The sequence below is a fragment of the Chiloscyllium punctatum genome, chromosome 14 (genome assembly GCF_047496795.1).
Source record: "Chiloscyllium punctatum isolate Juve2018m chromosome 14, sChiPun1.3, whole genome shotgun sequence".
Taxonomy (NCBI): Eukaryota; Metazoa; Chordata; class Chondrichthyes; order Orectolobiformes; family Hemiscylliidae; genus Chiloscyllium; species Chiloscyllium punctatum.
In genome coordinates this window covers 10938077-10957626 of record NC_092752.1, presented here as the reverse complement: position 1 = coordinate 10957626, position 19550 = coordinate 10938077, and the positions used below count along the sequence as shown (strand labels likewise).

The window sequence follows — 19550 nt, the reverse complement described above, 5'->3', positions numbered from 1 at the left end:
AAAACTTGCTCCTTACCTCTCTTTTATAGCTTTCGCCTCTCACCCTAAACCTATGCCCTCTAGTTCTGGACTCCATCACCCCAGGGAAAAGACTTTGTCCATTTACTCTGTCCATGCCCCTCATGATTTTATAAACCTTTAAGGTCACCCCTCAGCCTCCGATGCTCCAGAGAAAACAGACCCAGCCTCTTCAGCCTCTCTCTATAGCTCAAATCCTCCAACCCTGGCAACATCCTTATAAATCTTTTCTGAACCCTTTAATGTTTCACAACATCCTTCCAATAGGATGGAAACCAGAATTGCATGCAATATTCCAAAAGTGGCCTAACCAATGTCCTTGTACAGCCGCAACATGATCTCCCAACTCCCATACTCAATGCTCTAACCAATAAAGGAAAGCATACTAAACACCTTCTTCACTATCCTATCAACCTGTGACTCTACTTTCAAGGAGCTATGAACCTGCACTCCAAGGTGTCTTTGTTCAGCAACATTCTCTAGGACCTTACCATTAAGTGTATAAGTCCTACTAAGATTTGCTTTCCCAAAATACAGCACCTCACATTTAGCTAAATTAAACTCCAGCTGCCACTCCTCAGCCCATTGGCCTATCTGATCAAGATCCCATTGTCATCTGAGGTAGCCTTCTTTGCTGTCCACTACACCTCCAATTTTGGTGTCATCTGCAACTTACTAACTATACCTCCTATGTTCATATCCAAATCATTTATATAAATGATGAAAAGTAGTGGACCCAGCACCGATCCTTGTGGAACTCCACTGGTCACAGGCCTCCAGTCTGAAAAACAACCCTCCACCACCACCTTCTGTCTTCTACCTTTGAGCCAGTTCTCTATCCAAATGGCTAGTTCTCCCTGTATTCCATGAGATTCAACATTGATAATCAGTGTCCTAGGGGAAACCTTGTCAAATGCCTTACTGAAGTCTATGTAGATCATGTCCACCAGTCTGCCCTCATCCATCTTCTTTGTTACTTTTTCAAAAAACTCAATCAAGTTCGTGAGACATGATTTGCCATGCCATGTTGACTATTCCTAATCAGTTCTTGACTTTCCAAATACGTATAAATCCTGTCCCTTAGGATTCCCTCCAACAACTTGCCCACCACCGACATCAGGATCACCAGTCTATAGTTCACTGGCATGTCCTTACCACCTTTCTTAAATAATGGTACTACGTTAGCCAACCTCCAGTCTTCTGGCACCTCACCTGTGACTATGGATGATACAACTATTTCAGAAAGGGGCTCAGCAATCACTTCCCTAACTGCCCACAGAGGTCTAGGGTACACCTGATCAGATCCTGGGAATTTATCCACTTTTATGCATTTCAAGACATCCATCATCTCCTCCTCTGTAACATGGACATTTTTCAAGATGTCACCATCTATTTCCCAACATTCTATATCTTCCATGTCCTTTTCCACAGTAAAAACTGATGCAAAATACACTTTTAGTATTTCCCCCATTTCCTGTGGCTCCACACAAAGACTGCCTTGCTGATCTTTGAGGGGCCCTATTCGCCCCCTAGTTACCCTTTTGTACTTCATATATTTGTAAAAACCCTTTGGATTCTCCTTAATCCTATTTACCAAAGCTATCTCATGTCCCTTTTTAGCCCTCTGATTTTCCTCTTAAGTATATTCCTACTGCCTATATACTTTTCTAAGGATTCACTCGAAACCTGCTGTCAATACCTGACATGTCTTCCTTCTTTTCCTTAACCAAACCTGCTAGACTTTCCCATCACCTCAAAAGGAATATACTGCCTTGGACTCTAGTTATTGGGACTAGATTAGTTTGGGATATCTGGTCGCCATGGATGAGTTGAACCAAAGAGTCTGTTTCCGTGCTGTACATCTCTATCTATATCTATCCTTCTTCAACAGAGTATCCCAGTCTGACAATACCGTCTTGAACACCACTAATGATTTTCTCTGACTAGCCAGAAGGTGGAATGCTTGAGCATTATAGGAAGTTTCTTTGGGGGACCAATGTTTCTTGTCCTCTGACAGAAAACCGGACCAGACTTGTTGAGGATGAAACTCATCCTCCCAGTAAACCAAAATTCTCAATGTACATTAAGACCAGGGCTCTGGAATCTAAGCAGACACATTTCCATCTCATTGAACAGTACACTTTAATCATCAACCTGCTTTGGTTCTGATCCCTGACTACCTCTATCTGACAAAATTCTATCAATCTCAGCTCTGGTGTTTTCAGCTGACCTGCAACATCAGCAGTATTTTGGGATGGGGATTTCCAAATGTCACTTGTCTTGTTGACCATGGAAGGTGATTTGTAATGTGTCCAAATAGGTCGAATTTCCATCTGTAAATCATTTGATGGCTGAAGGGAGAGTTTTCTGGTCAGGCATCCTGCAGAAGGCAATAATTGAACCATTGCATTACTTCACCCACAAACACAGACAAAATGTAATGGAAATCCATGTAGCCTAACCCTTGGCAAGGAAGACAGGAGCACAGATGGACAATCCAGCAAAAGTATGCTGTATTCTTCCCAAGGCAATCACCTTCTTCTGGAGATGCAGTGTAGGAACCTGTAGTTCTGTAATTAGATCCTAAACTAGACCTCTCCCTACTACCCATTCCCACCACTCAGAAAGTCAGAATTGGAGGTGTACAAAAACTTGGGAGGTTGTAGAATTGGAGGAGACTACTGAAGTGAGGAGGGCAAAGCCTTTGAGGGATTTGAAAGTGAGGAAAGAGAAGGGAAACTGGGATATTACCAGCCTCATGCCAATTGTTATAATATACTTCCAACTGAAGTATAATGGCAGGAATAGTGAAAGGCAAGCTGTTTGATCAAGCAGTGTTCCAAAGTTCAATTAGACTTGAAAGAATATTACCAAAATACGTGTAAGATGATGGGTGAACTCAAACAATCTTCTTGACAAATAAGTCACAATGAATGATACTTTAGAGAGGGACGAGCATTTATATGGTGTCTTTCAAAATCTGAAGTGCTTTACAGCATTAAAGCACTCTGGAACTATAATCACTGCTGTGGGAAATGTGGCAGCCAATTTGTGGACACCATCAGTTTTAATGATTTTGGGGGTTAATGGGTAAAATGTAGTGAGGATAGACAGGAGTACTCCTCTTCAAATAGTGTCATGGCAGTTTTTCCATCCACCTGAGATGGTAGGCAGATACATGGTTTAACGTCTCACCCAAAAGATGATATTTTGTAATGTCAGAAATATTCTGTCTTGCAGTATTTGTGTTTCCTTACTCTGGTCTATAAAGACCTGAAACTGAAATAGTTTGATGCACACACAAAGAGCAGCAACTCACAAAATCCACCACATATTTCCCTCAAGTGTATACTTTTTTGGTTATTCATTCATGGGATGAGGGCATCGCTAGCTAGGCAGCATTTATTGCCCAACCCTAATTGCCCAGAGGGCAGTTACAAGTCAATCACATTGCTGTGGGTCTGGAGTCCCATGTAGGCCAGACCAGGTAAGGATGGTAGTTTACTTCCCTAAAGGGCATTAGTGACCCAGATGAGTTTTTTGACAATCGAAAATGGATTAATGGTTATCGTTAGATTCTTAATTCCAGATATTTATTGGATTCAAATTCAACCATGGCAGGATTTGAACCCAGGGTCCCAGAACTGCTTACCCAATGAAATTTCCCAATTGAAGAAAATTCTCTTATTGATTGCGTGTGCAAGAAATCAACTTTAAAATTATCCTTGCATTCAGGCAGAGTCATTCATTTGCTGTGCAAACAGCATTAGTGTCAAACAGCAGGCAGTTCCCTTTAAGATAAAATACAGCTAAGATTTGTACTTGCTATCAGAAAAGTGGGAGTGATTGAAATGCAGTCTGTGACAAATGCCTTAATAGAAGCACACACATACACTTGTCTGAATAATACAAAGTCCTGCTATGTGATCTCATGAAAAAATCTCAATTCACCAGCAGTTTCGGGTGAATGATTCATAAAATAGGTTAGTACAGGAAAAGGGAATTAGATGTAATTATCAGTATCCTTGGTTGAAACAGTCTTGGGCAGTGTGTCCAAGATGCAAAGAAATGAGGCTGATGTAACACTAACCTTTATGGATACAGAAAATTAGATTAAAAGTTATAGAAGTCACTCATTTATCTAAACAAAGCCCTGGGATGACCATGGTTGGAATCACTGTGGACAGTTCTAGGCACCCCACATTAGAAAAGCCATATTTCCTTAGAGGGAGTGCAGTGTATTTTCACCACAATGATATCTGGATGCCTCCAGTTAAACTTTGGGAAAGTATTACTCAAACTGGAGTTGGGGTCACTGAAACTTTCAAGGTTAAGTGATGATTTGACCAAAGTTTGCAAGATTTTAAGAGCAGCAACAGTTAGATTGGGAGAACCAGTTTCAGCAGATTGGGTGTCTCTGGCTGGAGGCAAAATCAGTTGTTAATTTTAAAACAGAGGCTGATAGTGTTTTGTTATTTAAAGGATGTGGAGCAAATGGAGGTACAAGCAATTGAGTCAAAAATCAGCCATGATTTCATTGAACAGGGGAACATGTTAAAGAGGCTACACGACCTCCTTGTGTTCCTATGAAGACCACACTTCCTGTTTCTCTGGTTGGACGAGATTTTGTAATGTTAAATAAACTGTGTAGTTTCTTTTTTAAAAAGAAACTTGGAAAGGGGGCATTTATTTCCAGTAATGTCAACAAGTTGCATTAATATAACACATTTAACAAAATAAACACAGCAGCATAATTAGGTAAAAAATTAATGCAGAGTCAAGGAAACAGACTCTGGGATTGGTGACCAAAAGCATAAGTCCAAGTATTAAATTGAGACTCAAAGAAAGTTTGGAAAGAAATTTCAGGGTTCTGAGCCTCAGCAAATGGAAACCTGAGGTCTTGACAGGTATTATCAGTGCAAACAATTGCAAGATATTGGTTGAACGTGCTCACACTATTTTACCATCTACAATGTCCATTAAAGGCTAAACTGACACTGACTTGTGTGTATTCTTCTGATCAAGCATGCAATCAGTGCGATGAAAATTGGGTGTGTTCTCCAAAAGGTGGGCAATCTGCTCTGCTAGATTACCACCCAGGCAGCAAAGATTAAAATCTATCAGACTGCTTTCATTTCTCCTTCTTTCTGTCTGACAGATCTGTTTGCAAATCTTTTTCATGGGGAATGGGTGGGAGGAAAAGAACACTTACCTGCTCTCAATTCTCCCTATGAGATGGATTGACTGTCACGTATCCTCCTTGAAATCACAGCTGCAATGTTATTAGAAGCTGGCAATGCAATGTTATTGTGTGAAGTTTATAAGGAACTGACCTTCCTTTGAATCCAGATGTTAGCACACTGATCCATCACAGGAGAGATACTGAAGAGCTTCTCGATATTGCAGCAGCCTTAGTATTAAAACCTTGTCAGATTATAATTGTGGTAATAAATTGTCACCTGTAACTCTCTCGAAGAGAAAGGCAGCTGGTATAAATGATTTCATTACAATGTGCTCAGTATTGATCATATCTGCAGCTAGTACTGATCTGTGGAGTATAAATACAAAGAATGAAATAATCAGCTGCTAGATTGGCTTCAAGCTCGGAATCATTTTTGGGTCCTAATTCTGCAAAGTTCTGCAGTGCACACTCAGACCCAATCTTCTTGGAGGCACATTCACAATTGGTTGTCTCTGCCTTTCATGTTCAATTAAGGACAACCGGTTGTTCCAACTTTGCTTATGTTGTCCTCTCAGGGTGTGATGGAGGCTGGAGAAGGGAGATGGGTGGTAGTGTCTTCAGGGAAGGGATGCATGTTGGCAGTGAAGGTAACCGTGGATTTGTTAATGATAGTACTTCACACCAGGAGAAACATAATGTGGAGGAACAATATGATTCTTAAGGAAGGCAACCTGTCTCTCTGTCCTTTTGTGGGCTATGGCTTGTCTTAGAGTTCAAAGGCTGTGGAATCATGTTCCACTCAAGGCCTGGAGCACTGAAATCAAGACTGAGGAAGTATTAAGGAGTGATGCTATTTTTGGTGGTGCTATTTTTCAGACAAGTTGTTGAACTAAGGACTTGTCTGCCCTCTCAGGTAGATTTGAAAGATCATGTGGCATTATTATGAAGACGACCAGAGGGTCTTTATCAATATTCAATATCACAAACATCTGCTCACCTGGGCTATTATTGTACTATTTTTAGTAGGAGCTTACTATGTACAAATTGGGTGCCGCAATTCTTCCATTAAGTAGTGGCTGCACTTCAAAAGTACTTCATTGTTTGTAAAGCATTTAGTTACACCTGTAAGAAATGAAAGGTGTTGTTTAAATGCAAGTCTTTCTTTCTTCTTCTCTGCTGTAGATGCCACAGAACTTGATAGATTTTATTAGAAGTCAGAGTTTGGATGTTAGTAAACAGGAAAAAAGCGAGTTAGGTGATGTGAGTAACAGTATAATCGCATGTCAAGGTACGAGGGTGGGTTTAAAAAATTGGAAGGGATATGACAAGGTAGGAAGGCTTAAAATAAATTTCCATTTAGTGGCTGAAGACTATGCCACCAATAGTTCTGCAGAAAGTATAGCATTAAAATAACTTTCAGAAATTTAATAAATGAGGCCTTGAAGAACTTTGTAAACAGGAACATAATTATTCCCCAGAACAACGCTGAATCTATAGCACATAACTTACCATGCAGTTCAACTCACTTATTTTGTCAGTTCCGTTGCACATAAGCCTCCTCCCATTGTAATTACCTCTGGAACCAGGTTTCCTTATCAATAAAGTGACTGTTCAAGTATTCAGTGAAGAGTGGTAGCTTAAGCATAGACGATGGGGTCATCCTGGCTGAATGTAGGCAGATGTTATAACAACTCGTTCTTTATGTCTGAACATTGTTTGCAATGTCTGAATTCATTTTTAACCATAGCTGCCCTTAGATGCTGGTACTGGGCCGCCTTCTTGAACTGCTGGACTCAAGCACAATGGTGTAAAACTTGAGTCACGCATTAGCTGAATATTTGTGAAGCAGTCAGTTGTTTGCAACAGTCTGTTAGTTTGTGGCTTTTTAATTCCACTTTTACTTTTCAAAATTTGCTTGAAATTTTCAAGCAAAAGCATTTCTTCTTCAATTGTTCTTGGATTGTAAGCATCACTGGCAAGGCCAAAATGTTTAGCCTCTTCCTCTCTTGCCCTTGTGAAGATAATGGTGAGTTGCCTCCTTCAGCTGCTGCTGTTCATGATGGTTTCTTCCCTGGTTCCCTGGTGAGGAGTTAGATAACACACATTTCCATGGCTCTGCAGTAACTTAGACACATTGCCTCTTCTAAGGGCCATTTGTGAATCAAATAGATTTTTACAACAATTCAGTGGGCTCATGGCCTTTATTAGTGAAACAAGACTTTAATTCCAAATTTATCAATTAACTGAACCTGAATCCTCTCAGTTACCATGCTGGGATTTGAACACAGCTATAGAACATCACTCCAGACGTTCACAAAGTCAGCAAGATGTTCGCAACAAATCTGAAGCTAGAACAGAGTGTGCTTGAAATACCCATCAAGTCAAGCAGCAACTGTGCAGAGAGAATGTGTGTGAAAATTACAGGCTGATGTCCACTTTTCAGAAGTGAAAGGAAGTTAGACTTCTTTTAAAATGTTTTTAAGAACACAGGGAAAGATGTTACGATTTGAGACCAAAGGTCTGATTTCGTGACAAAATGGATTATGCTGCCAAGGAAAGGGGGTTGTGGATTTAGGCTACATGGCAGGACATTTCAGACTGGGATAAGGAGAAATGTCTTTGTTCACAGGCTGGTAAATCTTTTATTTTTAAATTAGATTGGATTAGATTCTCTACAGTGTGGAAACAGGCCCTTCGGCCCAACAAGTCCACACCACCCCTCTGAAGAGAAACCCATCCAAACCCATTCCCCTACCCTATATTTACCCCTGACTAACCACCTAACACTGTGGGAAATTTTAGCATGGCCAATTCACCTGACCTGCACATCTTTGGATTGTGGGAGGAAACCAGAGCACCCGGAGGAAACCCACGCAGACACAGGGAGAATGAGCAAACTCCACACAGACAGGCGGGAATCAAACCCAGGACCCTGGCACTGTGAGATAGCAGTGCTAACCACTGAGCCATCCATAATTAGATTAGATTCCCTACAGTGTGGAAACAGGCCCTTCAGCCCAACAAGTCCACACCGATCCTCTGAAGAGCAAACCACCCAGATCCATTCCCCTACGCCCAGCACTATGGGCAATTTAGTATGGCCAATTCACCTGACCTGCACATCTTTGGACTGTGGGAGGAAACCGGAGCACCCAAAGGGGACCCACACAGACACGGGGAGAATGTGCAAACTCCACACAGGCAGTTGCCCGAGGCGGGAATTGAACCCGGGTCCCTAGCACTGTGAGGCAGCAGTGCTAATTGCTGAGCCACCGTGCCGCCTCTATGGAATTCTGTATCACAGAAGGCTGTGGAGATCACTGATTATAATTGAGAAAGAAATAAGTAGGTTTCTAAAAGCTAAGGGTATGAAGGGTTTTGGGGAAAGAGTGCAAGTATGGTGTTGAGATAAAGGATCATACATAATCATATTGAATGGCAGATCAGGCTCATTGGGTCAAATATCCTCCTCCTGCTCCTTCTTCTGTCAAATATCCTCCTTCTGTGTTTCTACGGAAGCAGTGACTAATGTTGAGTGACATTAGAGTATGGAAGATTTGCAACTCAGGTGTTCCACAAAACAACAACATATATTTTCATAGCATATTTCACATAATAAAGCTCCCCAAGGCACTTCAGAAAAGCTTCATCAAGCAAAATTTGCCATTGAGCCACATATTAAATAAATAATTGGATGAGTGTCCAAAATCAAGGTAATCAGGTTTGGAGGAAAGGAGATAAATGGCTGGAAAGATTTAGGAAGGGAATTTCAGAGCTTATGGTCCAGGATGAGTATTGGGATGAGAACGATTCCAGAGAACTGGAGGAGCTCAGAGATTACTTAAGAAGTTTACAGAAATAGGGAGGGATGAGTCTGTGGTGGAACTTGGATATAAGCATGAACAGTTCAAAAGTAAAGAGTCACTGGACAAGGGGTGGATGTGCATAGGGGATGCTGCAACAGTTTTGAAAAACATCATCTTGAAATAATCTTCTCACAAACTTGCTAACAGCTATACTCTGCTATCATATTAACTGATGTTTCCCATCCATGGCACACATAGCCATTGAGTACATACTAATGATGTAGAAGTACCAGTGTTGGACTGGGTTGGACAAGTTCAAAAATCAGGTTTTGGTCCATTGGGTTTACAACTAGAATCATAGTCATAGAGATGTACAGCATAGAAACAGACCCTTCAGTCCAACTCGTCCATGCCGACCAGATATCCCAATCCAATTTAGTCCCACCTGCCAGCACTTGGCCCATATCCCTCCAAACCCTTCCTATTCACATACCCATCCAGATGCCTTTTAAATGTTGCAATTGTACCAGCTCCATCACTTCCTCTGGCAGCCCATTCCACACATGCTCCTCCCTCTGTGTGAAAAAGTTGCCCCTTAAGTCTCTTTTATATCTTTCCCCTCTCACCGTATGCCCTCTAATTCTTGACTCCCCCATCCCAGGGAAAAGACCTTGTCTATTTACCCTATCTATGCCCCTCATGATTTCATAAACCTCTAGAAGGTCACCCCTCAGCCTCTGACGCCCCAGGGAAAACAGCCCCAGCCTATTCAGCCTCTCCCTCTAGCTCAAATCCTCCAACCCTGGCAACATCCTTGTAAATCTTTTCTGAATTCTTTCCTTGACATTTATTGTTTTATTCGAAAAAGTGAAAGTTGGTACATAGCAATGGTAGGGGCTGATGATTGGCAGATTCAATTAAGTTGATGGCTACATCAGAGGACAAGGTTCATCCAGTCAGACAAACACAACTCATTTTGAGGTGGCCAAAGGCTCCCAAAATGTTCTTGTGCTGAAGAGAGAGTACTGTAAAATTCTCAGCTATTTTATATTGATTCTTGGCATCTGTATTTGCAGTGGAATCCACCAGCTGTAAGAGTAGCCCATGCCAAAATGGTGGAACATGTATTAACCAAAGAAAAGGCTTTGTATGTGCTTGCCGTCCCCCATTTGGTGGTCCTACCTGTGATGAAAAGCTACTGGATGAAAATGCCTTGAAGACAGGTGAGATTCTTTAATTTTCTTTCTGTATATTTTTCCTGCACAGTGGACAATGCCAGATCCACAGAGAAAGCAACGGCTTTAACAAATGAAATATCCAAGTAAGTTGACCAAAATGAGTTCTTTCTTTGCTCCTAATAGTCCAGTGGGCTGTTGCATCAATAGAACCCATCAATGAGATCTCAACAAATTGAAAAGTTGAGAGGTAATGTTAAAATATTAGACAGTCCATTTAGGACGCAGATATGAAATAATTTCTTCACTCAGAGGATGATGAATGTTTAAAATTCTCTATGCCAGGAGGTCTTGGGAATATGGTCATTGAGCATGTTCATGATAGAAAAAGTTTAGCCTTCTAGATATTAACAACATCAGGGGATATGGAGTTAATGTGGGAAAATGGCACTGAAGTAGATCAATCAGGATCGAAATGAATGGCAGAATAGGCTTTAGAGGCGAAACAGTTAATTCCTTCTCCAATTTCCCATATTCTAATGTTTTTGTACGGTTTCAATAAGCCAACTGTTTCAGTACAAAAACATTATATCACAACCAACATTTCTAGCACTACAAACTGATTCTATCACATTGGATGTAGCTCAGCTAGGATTTGATTCTGTTTTATTTTGATCAAAAAACCAAATGAATCCATGTAAGATTCTATTAATCCCTTCTTTAGATTAGAATCAGTCTGAACATTGGGGCACAGACAGCCTCACACAGGGCACCCCACACTTTCAATGCATTATCTGGGCCAACATGGCATCTATTGTTAAAGTGCACTTGAGAATGTAACTTTAAGAAAGTTCTGGGATTTACATATGAAAGAACTGAAACCAACATGATCATTCTAAAAGATGGGAGACTTAACAAACAATCCAGGTCTTTTTCATTATATAATTTCAGTTACATCACACTGTAAACTTTTGTTATAAATTCTGTGTCCTATGATCTTATCCTCCACAACCACCTGATGAAGGAGCAGCGCTTCGAAAGCTAGTGTTTCCAAATAAACCTGTTGGACTATAGCCTGGCATTGTGTGATTTTTACCGTTATACACTCCAGCCCAACATCAGCACCTCCAAATCACAAAATTTTAGACACTCAATTAATTCAGCATCTAATTTAGACCCAAAAGTAAATTATTCTCGGTGTTTAACTCAGTTAGTGACATTGACTTTGCTGATTCTGAACTTCGTTTTCAGTATTTATATTCGGATTCTCTCTACCCATCCCTTCCAAAAAGAAACATTTAGTAAGTTAACATCTACCAGTTCTCTGTCAAAAGGCAAATCCTTGTTGTTTTTGTTTTCTTGAAGCATCATAATGCCATGATATCTTACTATGAGTGTGCTGAGTAGTCAGGACTCAAGTGTGCCTCAGCTGGAGAGGTGATCAAACCCCATACTCTTGGCATTATTCTGATTCACATGCTGACTGCCACCCCCTGCCCCACTTAAAGAATTCCATGTCACTATTGCTTTCTTAAACTTACTACCTCTCAGCACAAGTGATACACCTTGAGTAACATGAACTCTGTATTCCACAGAGAAACCATCGCCCTCAGCAGTATTGAGAACCGAAATAATTTGAGGATTTTCCAAGTTGCTCCTTCTTAAATTAGAATATATGCAACAATATCTCAACATTTAAGGACTAAAATCCGGCATGGTGACTCAATGGTTCGCACTGCTGCCTCACAGTGCCAGGGACACAGGTTTGCACATTCTCCTTGGGTCGGCATGGGTTTCTTATGGGTGCTCCAGTTTCCTCCCACAGTCCAAAGGTGTGCGCGGTTAGGTGGATTAGCCATGGAGAATGCAGGGGTCTGGGTCTGGGTCTGGGTCTGGGTCTGGGTCTGGGTCTGGGTCTGGGTCTGGGTCTGGGTCTGGGTCTGGGTCTGGGTCTGGGTCTGGGTCTGGGTCTGGGTCTGGGTCTGGGTCTGGGTCTGGGTCTGGGTCTGGGTCTGGGTCTGGGTCTGGGTCTGGGTCTGGGTCTGGGTCTGGGTCTGGGTCTCTCAAACAGCTGAATAGCCTTATTCCACATTGTAAGGATTCTATGATTTAATGACCATCTACTACTCAGATTTGAAAAATGTAGGATTTCTTGAACATTTGGACAGCATGAGTATTCAATGATTGTACTCAATTGTATATGAAGAGATTCTAAGCCCAGAATTGCTCATGACCAAACTTCAAAAGATGAAAAGGCTTAGTCAGATTCTTAGAAGAAATATATTGATTGGATTCAAGACATTAGCTCAGAGGTTTTCACAATAGTGGCCCATTTATTTCTTGACAGTCAATAACATGCCACAAGCCTTTAACATAAGAAAGAAATGCTTGCATTTGTACACAGTCTCTACACTGTTGAACACATCCTAAACAGCTTTACTTGTGGGGTGCAGTCACTGTGATGGCAGCAAAATTGCAGCTGATGTACAAGCCGAAGTCCCACAAACAACAAAAGAGATAAATGACCCAGTTTATCTGTTATTGGTGATATTGATTGAGGGATGAGTGGTTTTCAGGTCACTGGGACAAATCCCTGCTTTTCAACAAGAGCCATGGGATCATTTATGTTTCCCTGAGCATGTACAGAGGGCTTTAGTTTAGCATTTCATTCAGAAGAAAGCAGTAATCCTTCCATACTTCACTGAAGTGTCAACATAGATTAGATGCTCAAATCCTGGAGTGGTACTTAAACTCATAACCTTCTGAACTGGAAGCTGGAATTCTGTCAAGTGCCAAACATTACCTTCCAGTCTCACACTTTTAAACAAAACATATTTTCTAAATGGATGATTTAGGAGTCGAAATAGACCATTCAACTCTACAAGCCTGCTGTGCCTTTCAATATGCACATGGCTGATCTGTCTGTGTTTCAGATTCTACATTTCCATCTGACTCCAGTAACTCTTTAATAAAACAAAGAGCTGTAGGTGCTGGTAATCTGAAACAAAAGCCATGAAATTGCTCGAGAAACATAACAGTTCTGGCAACATCTGTGGAGATAAATCAGTCTTGACATTTCAAATCCAATGACCCTTCTTCAGAACCCTTCTATACCTACAGAAACTCTTGCTATTTGTTTTTACATTTTAAGCTAGCTTCCTTTCATTGTCTAATTTCTTCCACGGTTTCAGTTGTTAGTACTTTTGACAATTTTTATATTCTGACTATTTATCTGATCTGCCCCTCACCTTTGTATAATTACCTGCTTTTGTCATTTTAATTAACTGTGGATGATGAGTTCTCCCTCTGAATTTTTTTCTTTATGTAGTAATAGACCTGTTCTGAAACATCTATTAAATGCCTGCCACTACTTCTCTATTGATTTATTTTCAAGCCCAGTACCAGCTAATTCATTTAAGCTTTCATTACAACATAGTTGTCCTTATTTAAGTTCAAAATAATAGCCTTAGTTCTTGGATGTAAAATTCAATCATGTTGTGGATAAATTGGCAGGAGTTGCAGAATCTGCCTTGTGTTTTCCTTTGCAATGATATCACTTTAAACTTTTGTCAAAAGAATCAAAGTGAAATTATTTTGCTTTAACAAAGGATTAAGCCATATTTAAAGGCTCTTTCTTACCTGTATCTTATTTAAGTGAAGTGATAAATAGGAATGTGCAGAGCAGGCTGATTTGGTGCCAAGCAAGAATCAGGCCATATTCCAAAGCTGAGATACTAATTTGAATCCAGTGTAAGAAAAATGTCAAATCTGCATTTGTTTACCCCTTTAAAGTTGGAGTCACAAGAAAAAACAAAGTCCTCTTCTGCTCAAGCAATGCGCCTTTTTACTCATATTGTAAAGTTTCTCTTATATAACAGAGAGATGTTGAGGTTAAATGTGACTGTATTTTGTGTGAAATATACATTCTTTCCTTTCACATAATGCTGTTCACAATGATTAACTTCCCCCTTAACTATGTTACCTTTAGTTAAGTTAGCACTTAGATTCAGAAGACCAAAATTGCTAAAATTTAAATGTCAGTGGAATTTATAGCTCAGAAACAGCCCATCAGCCCAGCTGAGCCCAAGTAGCAGTTATCTTCCACAAGAACCTCCTCAAACCCTTCTCCATCTAATCTTTCAGCCTTCCTTTCTCCTCCTTACTTCCTTTTGTCTTTTGCAAGTTTTTCCTGAAAGGCAACTTTTTGACTCACCTTAACCCATGTGATAGTGAAGGCCAACTGGTAAAGGGGTTCCTTCTGAATTCCCTGTTGGAAATATTGATGATTACCATAGCTAATGCTTATTCCTTTTAACAGCTTAATGCAACAATAACAGCAGATAATGAAACATTTGATGACTTGGACAGTTTTTTTTCTTGTTCTCAAACTTTTCATCTGATTTTCCTTTGAATTCTTTCTTAGATTTCTCAAAAGGATCCTACAGATATGCTCCGATGGTGACATTCTTTGTAGCACATACCTATGAGATGAAAACAGCGGGTCCAATCAAGTTTAACCATCTCTATGTCAACTATGGTGCTGGATATGCACCAGGAAGTGGAAAGTTTTTGATTCCTTATCTTGGTGTGTATGTTTTTGAATACAATATTGAGTCTTCCAGCCCACACTTGGCTGGATACCTAGTGGTTGATGGGGTGGATAAACTCGCTTTTCAGTCGAAAGATATGAACAATGATGCCTCTGCCAACAGAGTTGTGACAGGTGACGCAATGCTGGAACTAAACTACGGGCAAAGAGTTTGGTTAAGATTAACATCTGGCTCAATTCCAGCAAAGTTTCCACCCGTGACGACATTTGGTGGCTATCTGTTGTACCGTACTTAAAAGAAACAGAACATATATGCAGGATGATATATAAACTCTGAGAAATCAATAAAACAGACACCAAGGGTATCTTGTACTATTGCATGTCTAAAGTGATTTTGTAACGTATTTCTCTACTTCGAGGAGAATCCAAATCTATTAGTAATATTCAATGATTTTTTTTTAACCCTTGCTGTACCCTGAGAAATAATTGATGGCACCAGATACTGAAAGACATTAATTAATACCTCAATTGAACTTGCCTTCACCATATTTTCATGAATTACATTTCATACCCTAACTATTCACTGTTATAAAGGTTATTCACGCATCGCATTTGGTCTTTTTGTAAATTGCTTCAAATCTGGTTCTTGATCCTTTTAGGAGCAAGAACGGTTTCTCTTTATCTACTCTATTAAACCCACTCATGACTTTGAAAACATCAATTAGATGTCTTCTTTGCTTCCTTCTTCTCCAAGGGGAACAGTCCCATCTTCTTCAATCCATCTTCAGAACTGAAACTTCTCATCCTTGGAGCCATTCTTGTAAATTGCTTCTGCACTCTTTCCAATGTGTTCTCAGAACTGGACATAAATAACCCTAGTCTGTCCAATCTCTCCTCGTAACTCTCAGAATCCAGGTATCAATCAGGCAAATCTACACTGCACTTACTCCAAGGCGGACAATATGGGCTCTCCTCGTGGGCAGCACGGTGGCACAGTGGTTAGCACTGCTGCCTCACAGCGCCAGAGACCCGGGTTCAATTCCCGCCTCAGGCGACTGACTGTGTGGAGTTTGCACGTTCTCCCCGTGTCTGCGTGGGTTTCCTCCGGGTGCTCTGGTTTCCTCCCACAGTCCAAAGATGTGCAGATCAGGTGAATTGGCCATGCTAAATTGCCCATAGTGTTAGGTAATAGGTAGATGTAGGGGTATGGGTGGGTTGCGCTTCGGCGGGGTGGTGTGGACTTGTTGGGCCGAAGGGCCTGTTTCCACACTGTAAGTAATCTAATCTAATCTAATCTAATATCCTTCAGTATGTGCTGTACCCAGAACTGCTGACAGTAATTCTAAACATGGTCTAACCAGAGCCTTGCTTGGCAGAAACCAAACAGAAATCAAATAAATGGGGAGAGCACACAGCATATCATATGACCCACCAGTATAGTAAATGCTGAGATTAAATGCACAATAATTGATCACCACTTAAGGCTATTGGAAAATGAAAGCATGTTGCCAAGATACTGGACTGAAACCATTGATTGGTGATCACACTGATTCCAGTTGAAAATTCCTTGTGTTGAAAGCTACGTGCTGGAATATCATCCTGCATTCCTCCCAGGAAGAGGCTGGAGCAAAGAATGGGGGCATATAATTATGTGGGATGGCAAGAGGATGCTTGTACCCATTGTCTTCCCACTCCATTGATACTTTAGCAGCAGTGGTACAGGTGGTGGTCAGCCTGCCCCTCCTAGACCAGTCGAGACTCTTGTGGCCAATTAAAGGCCACTTAAAAACTTCTTCCTGGAACTGGAAGTGAAATACCGCCAATGGCTGATGGGCACTTCAGCACCAGGAAGGCCACCCAGTAAAGGTAAGGAGAGTCCCTGAGGACTTGGGTTTGGTGAGAGGGGAAGTACTCCATGATGGGGTACCCTATGGCTCACAGAGGCCTCACTGCACCCACCTGCTGGTAAAGACTGCTCAGGCTGGAAGAAAATCCCAACCTTACGATCAGTTCCAACCCCACTCCAAGCCAGCACCCATAGATTTCCCAGATCTGTACAATTGACCCCAGCAAGCCCTGACCCCACTAACCTGCACTCCAGGCTTCCTACTTTGTGCTGTCTCTGGGTACAGCTTATATTCCCCAAGGTGGTAACTGTTTCTGATGATGCTGTTGAGGCTAACAGGTTCCAAGCACTCAGATTAACCAACAGCTTGTGGGTCTTGGGACATTTCACCTGAGGATCGTAAAAGTCTAGTTGTGGCTTCCAAGGGTGAACTTGTCCCTACCTTCTGACTGCTTGATGGGACACCACTCCTGCATAAAATCCAGGTCATTATTATTGATCATCAGTAGTGGAGCCTTCTGTTCTGAAGTTCTTAAAATATTACTGCATGGGTATTGTGGACTACCAATGGACTAATTCAAATTGAACACTATGTGAATGAACTTTGTAACAATTACGATCATGAATAATCAGGTTTGGAGTAAACACCATGAAAGAAAATTTGTGAAGGGGGTTTTATAGTCAACCTTGCCATCGGACTGGATTTAGGCAATGGTATCACCAGGTTTTGTCTAAATTAGTATGCTCCTGAGTAGTGCTTTTATCTACTGGGTTTGAGTTCACTTTTATCCCAAACTGTTTCATTGATAAGAATAAAAAAAAACAAGAGTGCAGCCCTCATTCAAACAAACATTGGAATACAATTTATCTAGGCATCGCTACAAAGCAGGCAAAGGTGAAGCGGCAGCTCCTGATACATTTTTCTCAATTTTCACTTTTGTTTGCTTGTTATGATCCAGGCTGATGAGATTACCGTCAGATCCCAGATTGAAATCTGGGTCGAAATGTCACTTCTCAGTTTTGACAAGGTGGTCTTTCACTGAAACACCAACACACAATATTGCTGATAAGGTTTTAACAATAAAACAGGTGTGTATTATGTGAAAGCAATTAACATAAAATAGAATTAACTAAATTATTTGCAGATTACACAAGTTAAAAGATTTAGATTCATTTGGGCAGCACAGTGGCTCAGTGGTTAGCACTGCTGCCTCACAGTGCCAGGGACCTGGGTTTGATTCAAGCCTCGGGTGACTGATTGTGTGGAGTTTGCACATTCTCCCCGTGTTTATGTGGGTTTCCTCCCACAATCCAAAGGTGTGCAGGTTAGGTGAATTGGCCATGCTAAATTGCCCATAAGTGTTCAGGGATGTGTAGGTGAAGTGCATCAATCAGGGGTAAATGTAGGGGAACGGGTCTGGGTGGGTTACTCTTTGGAGGGTCAGTGTGGACTTGTTGGGCCAAAGGGCCTGTATCCACACTGTAGGGATTCTATTGGAAAATACAATTCCATTAATTCCAAAAGCTCTCCCAGAGAATTCACTTCTCTTTCATATCTTTAGACCTGACTTTAACGTTAGCTTCTATTTCCCATCTTGACTATCTGACAGCCTCTTCCTGGAGCCTTCATATTTTTGACCTTAGACTTTTTTAGCTTCAATTAACCCACTCAGGGGTACAATCAAACATTTCTATCACTTTCAAGCTGCTTACACTGAGGACACCTTGTTTCTTAAGAGTTCTAAACCATTTCCTTTCATCACGAGCAACTGTTTTAACACATATATCCTCAGCTAAGACTTCTACAAAAGCTCCAAACTAAAACCCAAAGCTTTTTTTTTGCAAGCTGTGGGAGTTTCAGCAATTAAAAATACAAATAACAATCTCTGACCTTCAAAACTGAAAGCCCAACGTGCAACTGTTAACTTTGTTCATAAAAACCCTCCCAGTGAAAACACTTACGACACACCAGAAACTCTCTCACATACTGTTTATAAATAAAATCACCGTGGCTACAGAAATACTTACAAGTTAATCATTAAACTCCCTTCAGACCATAGATCAAAGCTCACATGCCACAAGCTTAAATTCAAACACTAAAATAAATAATGTTAAAGTATAAATAAATCTGACATCCTAAATCACAGAATTCAAAAGAAAGCTGAGACTATTATTCTTGCAGCAAAGGAGATTGAAGGGAGGTTTGGAGTGAGTAAACAATTATAAACTGGCTTAGGAAAGGTAGAAAAAAAATCTGCTCCTGTTAACAATTGTACAAGGACCAGGGAAGAGAGATTTGAGGTTTCAGGCATGAGATGCAGTGGGGTACGAGGAAGAACTTTGTTCACAATGCAGGTGGTAATGATCTCCACCTTCCCAATTAAGAAGACTGTGAAAGCAAGAGTAATCAATGATTTCAAAATGAAATCTCCTTCAAAACTGAAAGGTATTGAGAAACGTTTTGATACATACTTTTGACAGAGGTGGGAAGGAGCAAGTGCTCCTTGTGTAGAGACTTAGGGCAAGTGTCAAGGGGGTGATTAATGGTGATGAAAGAGAAACTTACATGCAAAATACATGTACACTATTGTTTGAAAATGGTCCGCTCTATGATTTTATTGCTTATTGACTGCTAAATAAACTGGGAGAACACACCCCTCCTCCACAGATGCTAACAGACTTGCTGAATTTCTCCAACATTCTGTGTATTTGTTGGAGAAGAAGTGGTGGCTGTATCGTGGTACAATGTCAATCTGACTGAAATGGCAGTCCTGGGTTTCCCCAGAAAAAAAATACTAAACTTATTCTTTCATCGTATTCCTCCCATTCCTTGACAATTGACATGTGTGACCTTCACAATCCATCAAGATCTGACTCCACTTTCAATTCCTCATTCAAAATAGACTGCTTTCTCCCACTTTACTCAAGAGTCAATAACTTATAAAATCTGGACCTGTTATTAAATCTGTCTTTA

At 40.8% G+C, this 19550-nt stretch overlaps 1 protein-coding gene across 2 annotated transcripts in view; it reads left to right on the top strand.

The window, feature by feature from the left end:
• Positions 1–17983, top strand: part of LOC140485590 (multimerin-1-like) — a 64815-nt gene extending 46832 nt beyond the window's left edge. For both annotated transcript variants that reach the window (XM_072583868.1, XM_072583867.1), the window contains 2 exons: positions 10083–10229; positions 14605–17983. In XM_072583868.1, the coding sequence (XP_072439969.1) occupies positions 10083–10229; positions 14605–15026 (569 nt within the window). In that variant the 3' untranslated portion in view covers positions 15027–17983. The remainder of the gene's footprint in view (positions 1–10082; positions 10230–14604) is intronic.
• The last annotated feature ends 1567 nt before the right edge of the window (positions 17984–19550 follow it).